General features: G+C 41.1%; 1 protein-coding gene across 1 annotated transcript in view; it reads left to right on the forward strand.

Moving 5' to 3' along the window:
* Positions 1-9,535, forward strand: part of LOC134571073 (cytospin-A-like) — a 46,564-nt gene extending 37,029 nt beyond the window's left edge. Inside the window, exons 12-13 of the mRNA XM_063429121.1 lie at positions 5,111-5,170; positions 8,827-9,535. Coding sequence (XP_063285191.1) covers positions 5,111-5,170; positions 8,827-8,916 — 150 coding nt within the window. The 3' untranslated portion in view covers positions 8,917-9,535. The remainder of the gene's footprint in view (positions 1-5,110; positions 5,171-8,826) is intronic.
* The last annotated feature ends 4,239 nt before the right edge of the window (positions 9,536-13,774 follow it).

Genomic DNA, 13,774 nt, shown 5'->3' on the forward strand with positions numbered 1-13,774 from the left:
TTCCCCACACGGTCCTGGAGGACAGAAGCCGATCTAGGGTGGACAGAAGACGGCGAGACTCCAGTTAAGCTACGGCGGTTGTGGAGTCTGCGGTGGTTGTGGTGTCCAGTGCGGTGCTTGTGGTCCTCGGTGCAGGCTAGGAAGCGTCCATTAACGGAAGGTTCTGTTACAATACACACACACATATACACACACACATACAAACAAAGTAATATATTGAACAACTAAAAAGCCTTGTATTTTTAAACAATTTCAATGCTCATATATATGATTGAGGTTATAATTTGTAAATAGTGCTGTTTGGTTGGATGTGGTGTAGATGATACTTATAAGCCAAAACAGCCTTTGGCGTCCCATTCCCAGCTTGTCCAGTAAAACACAGAGGGAGTCCTAAAGGCTAGTTCACATCGCTTTGACTCGAATATGTTATACAAGACTTCTGTCGTGGAAGGAATGGTGTCAGACTTCCAGTACCTGGGAATAGCTGAAGAAGCTGAAATTAATAGATGACCTAACATAATAATTTTAACCCCAGGTAATCGCTCTGGGAATTTCCTCAGGAGGCACAATTCAGGTGTAATGTGTTGGATTTGGTCTGTAATAAGGTGTATGAGTGCGTGTATATTGGCCCAATATGTTGTTATTTAGGACATGTCCAATAGTGTGCCTACTTGTTCGCACCCTCTTCAGCATGTATTAGTAGGGCTTAAGGCTGACTTAAATAATTTGGAAGGAGTAAGGTACCCTCTATATATGAGTGTGTAATGGGATTCTAGAAGCACCACAGACTGCGTTATGCTCCGTAGCACCAATAGGAGCCCATGCCATTCTTCAAAAGTAAATTTCATATTCAGTTCTCTTTCCCACTTTGTCATATAGTCCAAGTTTGCATAGCACATGTGTAACGGACCGTTTCACTTACAAGAGGATAAAAACTGTTTAGGCGATAATCCCCTTTCCCATAGACCAGCAGCTACTGCAAGCACCAATCTCCCGAACTGCAAACTATACGAATTCACCAACTCCCGAACTGGAAACACACGAACACTGGAATCAGCCGAACAGGAAAAGCATACAATCCGCTTACACTCCTGGCACTAAGCATACAATCCAATTCCCCCAAAGAACGAGAAGACACATCGCTTTGAGGGTTAAGCAGGAACTGATTTACTGAGGGCTACCTGCCCAGTATTTATGCAGGTCTCCCACTTGGTGGACACTCCCCCTAAGGGACCAAATGGGAGACTGAACCAGCAGACAGACATGTATCACTTTAGTACACACAGCCACAATACTTTCCCACAATGCATCCTGGCTTCCTCCTCTCTGTCCTGGAGATAATTAGAGAAGTAATTCAATTATCTCCCAGGACAAAGGCAAAACTCCATTACACACGTGGGGACACAAAACAGACTATCACTTTAAAATACATAAAGACACATTTTATACATAAAACACAGACATGTAGCATATCCCCAGATAGCTCAGGTCTGAGTGCACATTATTAGGTGAATGGCACTCAGACCACACGAATACAGTTTAATTGCCATGGAGCCAAAGTCTTTAATTACACGAACAGGCTCCATTGCATTGCTATCTGGGTTAAAGCATTCACATAAACCAAACTACCGAATTTCCATGCATTCGCCCAATCCATACGAATAGAACCAGGAGTTGGAGGTTCAGCGGTGCCTGCACGTAAAAGTGTCCGGGTTTGGTGCATGGAAGCCGGGCAGACAAGCGCTGGCTGCCCGGGGAGCTCCGGAACACCGCCATCGTGTGGCGGCTAAGTGTAACCACGACCACCCAGTAACAATCAATTAAGCTGCGGTTAACCGCAGCTACTGGGTGGTCAATTGCCGGCACACGCTTGTTAAGCCGCGGTTAACCGCAGCTTCAGGGAGGTAAATGGAGGGCACACTCCAGCTTCTGGGTGGCCCATTAACAGCGCCGTCCGGCTTCCCACGGCTCTGGGGAAGCTGATAAACGGCTGTTTGTTCGGTAGATGGAATCTACCGAACTGCTGTGCAGAAAGGGAGAAATAAATCCTTCTGCACAGCAAAATTAACCCTTTAGTTGCCGGCCCATAATCTAAAGGCAGCAGGCGGGCAACCAGGCTCCTCCAGTTCACAGTGGCGAGGTTGGCTTCGCCACAACATGGTTCATCTACGGTCAGGATCCGAGAGCTCTATCTTTTCTAGATTAGACATGTTTACTTTAAGTTCTTCAAGATCCTAATCCGAGATGTTAAAGTGTTCACTAAGCAAATTTACCATTTGTCTATGCATAGGGGCAACAGAGGCGTCCAGGCCAAATCTGTCCTGTAACTGGTCAAAACATAAAAAGAATGTGGCGAAAGTACTCTCACCACTTGTACTTGGAGAGGCCTGCTTGCCAGCCTCTTGCCCTGTGTTATGGCCCCTGGGATGTATTGCCCTTTTAAATTATATTGGAGCAGTTCTACAACTTTGAAGTGGCAGTTCGGATACAGCCAAAGTGCAGAAGTAGTCGAAGTGGCCGCCATTCGACAAACGAACATGTGGCGGTGGCCATTTTAATTCAGTCGAACGCATTCAGCGGTGTTTGGTTGTCGAGTTCATGAAACTCAAAACAGACACGCGACTGCACGAACACCGCTGAACTTTACCTTCTCCAGATTTCAACTCATTCGACTAGAGTCGAACACCGTTCGACAATACGAACGGCACTTTAACATTGACATTTGCACTAACCGGGTTTCTGTTCGTCTATTTGAACAGAACTTAACATTGGAGATAGACCGCTAATTCTCTGGAACTGTTTTGGGCATGAAAATGTGCGTGCGGTTGGTCAAATGTGACTTCCAGGAATTTCCTGAACCCCTGCTCTGATCTGGGTGATTTTTGGATATGTTGTTCACCAGATTGGGGCTATCCAGGGATGTTCTTGGAGATATGTTGTGTTTTGGTTTTTTTTCTATACTTTGGGGAAAATGCGTTTTTTTCTGCCTGTGGGTAATTAGGTTATTGCATTAGCTGCTTTAATTATATCCCAGGCTGAAGGGAGGGCTTGTGTGCTGTATGTGGAAGTGTCAGACATTGTTGTATTGTTTTCATTGGTTTGTGTCCCTTGTGTGCCTGTGTACCATTGGTCCAGGGGCATTGTATAAATTGTGAGTGCTAGCTTACATTAAACAGACCTGCTTGACCCTTTCTTGAAGCCTTGGCTCATGTTTGGGAGACGGGATAACTACACTCTTGGGGATTGCTATAATCACAATACTCCCCTGAGTATAAGCTCTTGTAAGAGCTTGTTCCTGCGATGCTCTCTGGAGTAGGAGAGGTCTACCCACTGAAAGCTGGATCCTGGTCTTGGGTCCAGGGTGGGTGATGGACGGCAAGACCCCGGCGCAGGTGCATTGCTGGAAGTGGGGTCTGCAGTGCTTATGGTGTCTGGTGGAGTGCTTGGAGTCTTTGGCAAGCACTAGGAGCATCGATTGGCGGAGGTACTCGGTTGGAGTGCCAGTGGTCCGTCACAAAGAAATGAGACAAAAGTAAATCATTAATATATATGACTGAGTGGGAAAGGCAATATTCCACGTCTACGTCAGGTAATGCAGGTCGCAACATCGATAAGGGGATAGCTCTGGACCAGGTAGTGGACGGGTTAATCTTGGTGTATAACACTACAACAACACTACAAGCTTTAATAGTGGCTTTGATGGTTGGATACATGTTTGCCATCCATGGCCGAAGAGCAGGGGGCAACCATAAGACCTCCTTAATGGAGTAAGGTAATATTTTGGCAGTCTCCATCTCCAGCCACAAAGGATGAGCATGCTCCATATTAAATTTAAAGGCCGCAGCAGCATTGGTCGCCAAATAATAGTGAATAAAGTTTGGTAAACCCATACCTCCATAAACTCTGAGTTTTTGCAAAATAGCCAATTTGATCCTACATGCTTTTTTGTTCCAAATGAATGCCAGGAGAGGATGGTATGTTTAGGGGAATAGCTCTAATAATATATACAATTGTGGGAAGGAGAGTCATTTTTATTGAATTAATCCTGCCTAACCATGAAATTTCAAGGCTTCACCACCTTTCAATATCTCAAGTTGTAAGTATGCATCTTTGACAGGTTCTTGCACAAATTAATTCCCAAGTAAGATAAGTAGGAATCCCTCCAGTCGAAGTCAAAAGTTTCTTTTAAAAATATCCTTGCCATGGGACGAAAAAAAAAAGTGCCTAAGTTTTCTTTGTATTCAATTTATACTACGAAATTTCACTGCATTCTTGTAGGATGGATATTAGAGGTTTAATAGACGTCAAAGGATTTGTAAGCAACAACATAATGTCATCCGCAAAGATGCCTATGTTATGTTCTCTGTCTCCTACCGCAATGCCCTCTATATTCGTACACTGTCTTGTTGCCTCAGCCAAAGGTTCCATTGCCTGCGCAAAAAGAAGTGGTGACAATGGACATCCCTGTCTGGTTCCATTGGATAAAGTAAAACTATCAGAAACAAAGCTAGTGGCATATACTCGAGCTGTAGGATTGCAATATAAAGCAAACACAGCCCTGATGAAAGGATCTGGAATATTAAATCGCGACATGACTTCCCTAAGAAAACCCCAATGAATTATATCAAACGCCTTCTCCGCATCGAAAGTTAAAAGGAGCAGATTCTTGTGGCGAATGGACAGTGTTTCAGAGTGATTTGGTAGATGCATGGGGTGAAAGGTTAGATTTGTTAGAGCACATATAGATTCTCAGGAGGAAGAAACAGATTCTTGAGGTGAAGGGGTAAATACTCCGGGTGAATAGGTATATTCTCAGAATGAATGGTTACATTCTCAGGCTGAAAGAACTGATTAATCATTCTCTTATTAATTAATTCAATGTCTGATCATTCACTTATTAATTCATTGAATCTGATCATTCACTTATTAATTTAATTACTGATTGATCATTCACTTATTAATTCAATTACTGATTGATCATTCACGCATTAATTCATTCAATCACTAATTGATCATTCACTTGTTAATTCCTTCAATCACTGATTATTCATTCACTGAGCAGTTGATCGCATGCACGACTTCTCACATTGAGGGAAATGTTATTTTTCAGAGGAAAAATCTTCAGCTGGCGTTCCAGGTAGCAGAGAGTGTTGGGATCCCACCGCTACTGGTGAGTGTATGGCAATCGGGTGACTACAGACCAGTAAATTTGACATCCCAAGTATTGGCTGAGGTCTAGTGTGTGTCTATTGACATTTAATGAACCTGGTGTTAAATGGCTGATGCTGTGTAGCAGTTAGTTACCTGTTAATAATATAGAAATATAATATATAACCAAAATATATCTACAATAGCACCCCCAAACCACGTGAAAATATAAGTGGTAAAATTACCCTTACATAGTTTAAAGATTGTACGATTCCTCTTATCTTCTATTATATGAACATACAAAATACAATCTAAAATAAAGGGCAGAACTGGAGTAACGAGCTGTGGGTAACATAGGGTTACTCACAGGTAGTAACTTGTAGCAGGCACGTAAAGCTTTCTTTAGAAGATGTGAACCTTCTGTTGTGTTTTCTCAATCCATAGACCATATGGAAAATAGAGGGAAAAAGGCAAACATAGTGCGTTCTATGCCGTCCCGCTTTAAGTGGTCCTTAAAGCCGTTGCGGCGGCATAGAACGCGGTAACGGCTTTGAGCCCTGGAGTGCCCGGTATACTTACCTTACCGGCGCTCCGCTTCGGGAGGACTGCCTCACAGCCCAGGCAGCCCCCCCACGGCAAAAGAAGCCCCCGGGGGCCATGTGATCGCTCTCAAAGAGCGATCACATGGCCCCCTATAGCTGGCTATGGATCTGCCAGCAGGGGGACTGTCTGAAGTATCAGACAGTCCCCCTGCTGGTGGGAAGTAATAAAAAAAATAATTAAAACTTGTGTAAAATAAAATAAATATATTTATAAATATATAATATATGTATATATATTATATATATAATATATATACATATTATATATATTTAACGTCATACATAGTGTATTTTAATACTAATATAAGTACATATATTAGTATTAAAATACACTTAGAATGACGTTACATATATATAATATACATATATTATATATATAATAGATATATACACATATATTATATATATAAATATATATAATTACAATAATAAATAAATAAAATAATAAAATTAATAAATAAAATATTGAAACAAAATGTAATATAAATTATATATTCAAATGTAATTTCATTCTAACTGTATTTTGTTATTAATATATATATATTGGTAACAAAATACACTTAGAATGACATTCTATATATATCTATCTATATATAAAATACAAATAACCGCAAATATATATATATATAAATACATATAATTACATAAAATATTACATTAGTATACACGGAGAATTTAAATACCTATAAATGCATATATATTAAAATTCTACGTGTATATTTAAGTAATCTTTTAACATAATTAGGTGATTTGATTAATTAAAATTTGATTGACATGCCTGACAACACAGGGAGAAAGTGCAGAGAATTTAATTCGCAAGCACTATATTTGACCCTGTAACTCTCCAAGACACCATAAAACCTGTACATGGGTGGTACTGTTTTACTCAGGAGACTTCGCTGAACTCAAATATTAGTGTTTCAAATTGGTAAATTGTATTACAACGATGATATTTTAAGTAAAAGTGAAGTTTTTTTGCATTTTTTACAAACAAACGGCACTTTTATGGACTATATTATTGTTGTAATATGTTTTACTGTTTTAAAACACTAATATTTGTGTTTAGTGAAGTCTCCCTAGAATAACAGTACCCCCCATGTACAGGTTTCATGGTGTTTTGGAATGTTAGAGAGTCACATATAAGGCTTGCATTTCATTTTTTTGACATTGAAATTTGCCAGATTGGTTATGTTGCCTTTGAGAGCGTATGGTAGCCCAGGAATGAGAAAAACCCCCATGATGGCATACCATTTGCAAAAGTAGACAACCCAAGGTATTGCAAGTGGGGTATGTCCAGTCTTTCTGAGTAGCCACTTAGTCACAAACACTGGCCAAATATTCGTTTTTTTGCTTTTTTCACACAAAAACAAATATGAACGCTAACTTTGGCCAGTGTTTGTGACTAAGTGGCTACTAAAAAAGATTAAACATACCCCACTTTCAATACCTTTGGTTGTCTACTTTTTCAAATGGTATGCCATTATGGGGGTAATTCTCATTCCTGGGCTACCACATCGTCTCAAAGGTAACATTACTAATCTGGAAAATTTCAATTTGAAAATGGAACGTTCTATATTTGACCCTGTAACTTTCCAAAACACCATAAAACCTGTTAATGGGGGATACTGTTGTACTTGTGAGACATTGCCGATTATAAATATGTGCATTTTTTTGCAGTAAAACAGTATTATGACATTCACAGCTAAAATGTCAGACGGAAATACAAATTTTAGAAAAAATCGTATTTTTTCACTTTTTTAAAAATGTTTATTCAGAATGAATTATGTTCCATATATGAATAGTTAATGATAAATTAAAGCCCTGTTTCTCCTGAACAAAATGATATATAATAAGTGTGGGTGCATTTAATATGAAAGAGGGGAACTACGGGTGAACAGACATATAGCGCAAATTCCAGTTTTTGTTTACGTTTAGTTTTGATCAGAACGTGCACTACTGACTCCGACATGAAGGGGTTAAAAATAATTTTTGGAGCTGAGGGTATTATATCTTGCCCTCAGCTCCAGAAATGATTTTTAAGAAGAGTAAAAAATTTTAAAATATATTCGCTCCGAGAACCTTTAGGCAGGATGTTAAGAAAAAAACCATTTTAAAGGGGTTTTATAAATGTGGCGATTGCAAAGGGTGTCAAAAGACTCTACATTTTAGAAGTAAACAAACGGACAAACGCTTTGAAATAAATGATTACATTACTTGTAAAACCGATTTTTGTCATATACTTACTGACATGTGGATGTGGTATACAATATGTGGGGAGGACAACCAGGCATTGTAACAATATTAGAAAGAAAATCCCAACACACTCTGTACCTCCACTGTAATGCATGTCCTGCTTTCAATGTTGATCATTTTGTATGCACTGGCTTGGAACGGGTCATTTTGGACGAGAGAGGAGGAGACCCAATTATGAGATTGAGACAGAGGGAAGGGTATTGGATATTCACGCTCGGGACCCTTAAAAGGAACCAAGAGAGAGACTGACAGTACTCACTATCAGATGGCCCTGAGGAAGTCAGAGAGAAGGACATAGTGAATATTACTATTTTATATATATATATTTTTTGCATCTTACATGTTATCATTTTGTTATTTTTTGTATATGGATTGATAAGCTGCTATAGGGTTGCCAACTGAGTATTGTGTTACACCGTACCGTAAGTCTGGATATACACCTTACTATATGAAAACTTGAAGAATCCATCTTGTAAGTGTAATTTGAAAATGAAAGCTTTGAATTTTTAAAGGAATACACTATGTTTGCCTTTCTCCCTCTATTTTCCATATGGTCTATGGATTGAGAAAACACAACAGAAGGTTCACATCTTCTAAAGAAAGCTTTACGTGCCTGCTACAAGTTACTACCTGTGAGTAACCCTATGTTACCCACAGCTCGTTACTCCAGTTCTGCCCTGTATTTTGTATGCTAGTTACCTGTTAATAATCAGTAATGTGTATTATGCGCTGGGTAATTAGTGGTTCTGGGTAACGTTTGACGAGTCATGGGGGGGTGTCTCCTACAGTCAGTGCCTTTTTACATTGTGTCCTTTCTCCGCAGACCCCAGATCACATGCTTCAGTCGCAGGGACCTGATTGGCAGAAAGTTCTTCTCTACGTTGAATCCATTTACCAAAAGTTTGAAGCATGAAACTGATATTTGAATCTGGCCCTGTGATTGGCTGAACCCACTCGGATCCTGACTCTTCCTGGGATTCTGTGATTGGCTGAACCCACTCGGATCCTGACTCTTCCTGGGATTTTGACTTGTAATTGGCTGAATTCACTCGGATCACATCCATTACTGCATCTATTTGGATTCGAACACACATTTCATGTGATTGGCTGAAAGTACATGAGCTTACAACCCTGCCCTGTGATTGGCTGGGACTGCCGGTGGAGCCAGCCTGTGCGGATCCTGTGATATTTACTTGAGGCAGCATTATACTCCAGTTCCCCTGTGTCCGGGTTAAAGACGGTGCCCTTACATAGTATCCAAGAATGGCCCAGGCTGCTGCCTTTGGTAAGCAATCCTTGGTCTGAGGTTCACTGGACCATATGACAGTATTATTGCATTTTCTCCACATGGAGACATTGGTTCTGATAATAAAAGGTTGTAATACCTGTTTATCATACTAGTTATCAATTGTAACCCACCTCAACCTTGGTGAGATCTCATGAATGATAGAAATTATTGTATACAAGCCTCCTGTGTCTCGTAACCCGGTATCCTTGCAGGGAAGAATTGGACATTAAAGGGACACATTTTAGTTTGTTGTGTACGGAGCATGCCTTGTTTTCATTCTACAAAACGTTCAGGTTTTAATAGAAATTTACACTTTTATAAATTAACCTTGATCCACCCCCTGTCAGTCAGACACCCAGTCCGGTTACTTCCTGGTTTGTTTAGCTCAGGGGAGATAAACTCAAGAGGCAGCAATTACCCAGAGCACCTGCCGTGCAAAGACTTCTCATTGAGATGCATTGGGGAGTCTGTGATTGGACAGATACAGAAAGTTTGGGTGGAGTTAGAAGGGGAGGGCTGGCAAAGGCTGCAGACATGAGTTCTGCAGCTTTAACAAGATGTTTTTAGATATAACTCCAATGAAAAAAGCATAATTAAACGGATACATGTTTTCATTGGGGATTTAGTGGAGTCTACCTTTAACCACTGGGCAGTGCTTTCCTACCAAAAGGTAACTATATGTTATTGCAACCATTGGTACTTCAGATGTAGGCTGTAAGAGCATTATGGTAAATGTAGTCCACATCTTGAATGCCGAAGGTAGCCTGCACCTGTGTTAGTGATACGGGAAGAGTTTGTCCCATCCCTAGGTAAATCAGGCCCGGACTGGCCATCGGGCACACCGGGCAAATGCCCAAGGGGCCGCAGTGGCCATGGGCCGAGGCTGGCTTGGGAGGTTGCAGGACATCCCCTGCCGGTCTATGCAGGGCAGGCACTATCCTAGCGCTGGCCCCACTGTTTTCCATGAAGGGCCGGTGAGGAGATCAAAGGTCTCCCTCAACGGCCCACTTGAGTAGACATGCGGCTGGGGAGGGGGAGGAGGACCCGGCGGAGGTCTATTTGCAGCTCCATCGGGTTCCTTTAGCGAGATCCGGAGCGATGCCATGGCAACGCCCCTGATCTAGCGAAAGTGAACTCTAGCCCGCAGGCACACACATACACAATACTTCCAAATATATATATACACAGCACCCCTCACACACACTGCACCCCTAAACACATTACATTCCAGACACACACTAGATCCCTTACCCAACTCTGGATCATCTACACACATACACACATTAGATCCCTATATACACTCAGAATCCACACCCACTAGATATCCTAGACACATTCTGGGTCCTTCAAACACACACTAGACTCATATATATATATATATATACATACACACACTACACTCCTAACATACACACTCTGGATCCCCTATACACACACTAGATTCCTTGTAAGCAAACACATACTACACCCCTAAACACACACTCTCTACAAACACTACATCACCTATACATACACACACACACACACACACACACTATAGCCTGTATGCACACACTTACTACATCCCCTATACACACATTCTCCCTAGCCACATATGCATTACATTACACCACAAACATAACATGACTAAAACCGACCTTATTACACAATACCACACCACAATCAGCTGACTCTACACACACGCAATCCCACAAGCAGGCTCCAAACACAGCACAATACTCTTTCCTGACATTTTTGTCTCCTGGTATCCATTTATTGAGACACCAGAGACAAGTTGCAAGGAAACACAGTGCAAGCATGTTATTAAATTTGCAGAACAAATACAGGGCTTTTTTCTCATGCTAGAGCTCTTCAGCAGAGCTCTGCGCATGGTCTGCCCTGGAAGAGCATTGAACCAACATGCTCACTTTGAGAGGGGGCGTGTTTGTCATTAATGATGACAAAACACACAACATCTGCCCCGCCCCCTTCTCAGGGGGCCGCTGTGATTAAAAAATGCTCGGGCCGAATTCTTTTCTCAGTCCGGCCCTAGCCACTTCAGTGATGTGAAGTAGTTATTGTGGTAGAACCCTGGATGGGTAAAACACAGCACATCCAGAGATATTGACAATGTTGAACCCCCAGCACACATGACTGAAACAGTCTGGAACGCTATCAGCCCAAGTGATATTGGAGGGGGTCCAAAAAGCAGAGCAGAGAGGAAGACCGTTTATAATAAGAGTTCAGTTATCATTCTCTATGTGAGTCGGGAACCCTGACCAGTGGTCTGGGGGAGGGAGGCCGGGGGCGCAGTAAGGGATGTGGTCACAGGACAACCTACCTGTACATTAAATCTTGTGTATTTATCTGCGATAGAATTGACAGGGGCTCATAATTCCCAAAGAAATGCCTCAAAACACGTTCACTTCCAAATGGTGTTCTACAATTGGCTTAGATTGATGTGATTTGACATTTTGTGATGACCTATTCTTACCACTGGGCACTTAGTGCACCCGAATAATCTGGAATTATGAGCAGTTACTAATTATAGCTGATTACAGTCTCCACTTGATAGTGTTACAGCCCATTTTAATACATTGAATACGAGAACACGGAGATCCCTGTACTTAGTTCCCCATCAGGTTTAAACATGTTTTTGCTCCCGAGTGAAGCTTAGTCACATATCAGACGGAGCACACCTTTAATTAAGCAAGAGTTCTTCTTAAGTAGCTGTCCTATTTACTGTACAGACTTTAACTGAACAATTAACTCAAACTATTTAACCAATGAAAGTAAAAAAGTCACCCCAGAACAACTTAAAGGGTCACTCCAGACCCCTAGTGCACTGTAGCTTGTTTTTTCATTTTGCAAAAAGTGCAGATTTCAATAGAAATTGTCAGTTTTATAAATTAACTTCAAACAATGGTCTCCTCTTCCTCTGCTTCAAGGGATAGAATAAAAGAGTGCCTTTGGCTATATACCTATTATAACGGTGGCCCCTACATGTATATGGTGGCCCGAGACAGCCTGAAATGAAAGAATCCTTTCATGACGCAGAGAGGTGGAGATACCAAGCCTACCCAGCCAGCTATAGTGATGGAAAGAGAACATTTGTGTAGAGACTGAAGGAGGTGATTCCTCAGAGATGCCGAATGCTAACTTGACTGCAGGAATTAAGGAGCCGACTGTCAGATTCCTGACACATTCTTCAAAACAGAGTAAACGAGCAAAGGTAGATTCCTCAGGAAAATCAATACCATACCGCACTCCACATATTGCATTTGCAGAAAATAAAATGTGTTTATTAATATTGCTACAAAAGGTCAGATCACAAAGTATAGAAACAATAGGAGCATGAGACCTGAGCATCAAACGTCAGATGTGCCAAAAAATCCAAAGTGCTCGACATCCCACAGTATTACAAATAGTTAAAGGGCATCGAACGGTACAACATACAATCCCCCATATAATATAATCCACAGAGAGATATAGAACCTGATACGTGTCCTAGAAAGATAATCCATGGACAAACGAGTTCCATAAGTTATGGTGAAAGGCTCTGTTAGTATGGAGTGTACACAGTATGTAGAACGTGTTCTGTTCGTAGTTCTAATTGATGTATTCAATGGATTATCTTTCTAGGAGACGTATCAGGTTATATATCTTCAGTTCATCTTCTATCCAATATGACTGGTTGAGTCCATTATATTGGGGAAACTCCGCACAGATCAATAGAGCTATCACACTATTCATCACATCCATAACTAGGAGTAGTGGAGGATTGAAGGAACAGTGACAATAGCCTAGAGAACCCGTGACAGATTTTTTATCTATATTTTAATAAATCCTTCTTTTGCATATTTAAAACTTCATTAAAACGATCTTCTATTTCAATATCGAACAAGGAACAGAACATCACTAATCAAACTAAGCACACTAGGATGGGAGGCAGCTCACCGGATAATAGGAGAATCCCTCCAACCCCCAAGAAAACTAGAACAAGTCAAACCACAATATACAGGTAGGGCCAAGAAAATACTCCAAACACAATAGTATATAATAAGGACAATAAAAAACCCACAGGATATAAAAAGTCCACAATAAAACTTAAAAGAATAAAAAATACCAAATGGTACGGCACAGTCTCAAAGGTGGCAATAGATCTTCTAGTCCTGGAATGGGACTTTCTTGGTAGCTTCGCTTAATAGCAGAATATGAAAAGGAACCAAAAACAGAAGCACACTATCTGCTGGAAAGTTAAGATGGTGCTGGTTGACCTCCGTCCACGTTGTACAGGTAGCCGGGGCCCGCAGGTGCTCATATAGATAGTGATAATCACTATCTATATGTGCACATATGGAATGTGGGGCCCGGGACTCCCAGAGCAGTCCGGGCTCCCCATTATGGTTGTCATGCCCTGATGGCGGCCCTGGTTGTCTGTAACAAATCCCAAATCATTCTTGTGTGTGGTTATCCCTATTTAGGGTGTACATTGCTTGTGCAT

Source organism: Pelobates fuscus, chromosome 8, assembly GCF_036172605.1.
Source record: "Pelobates fuscus isolate aPelFus1 chromosome 8, aPelFus1.pri, whole genome shotgun sequence".
NCBI classification, from domain to species: Eukaryota; Metazoa; Chordata; class Amphibia; order Anura; family Pelobatidae; genus Pelobates; species Pelobates fuscus.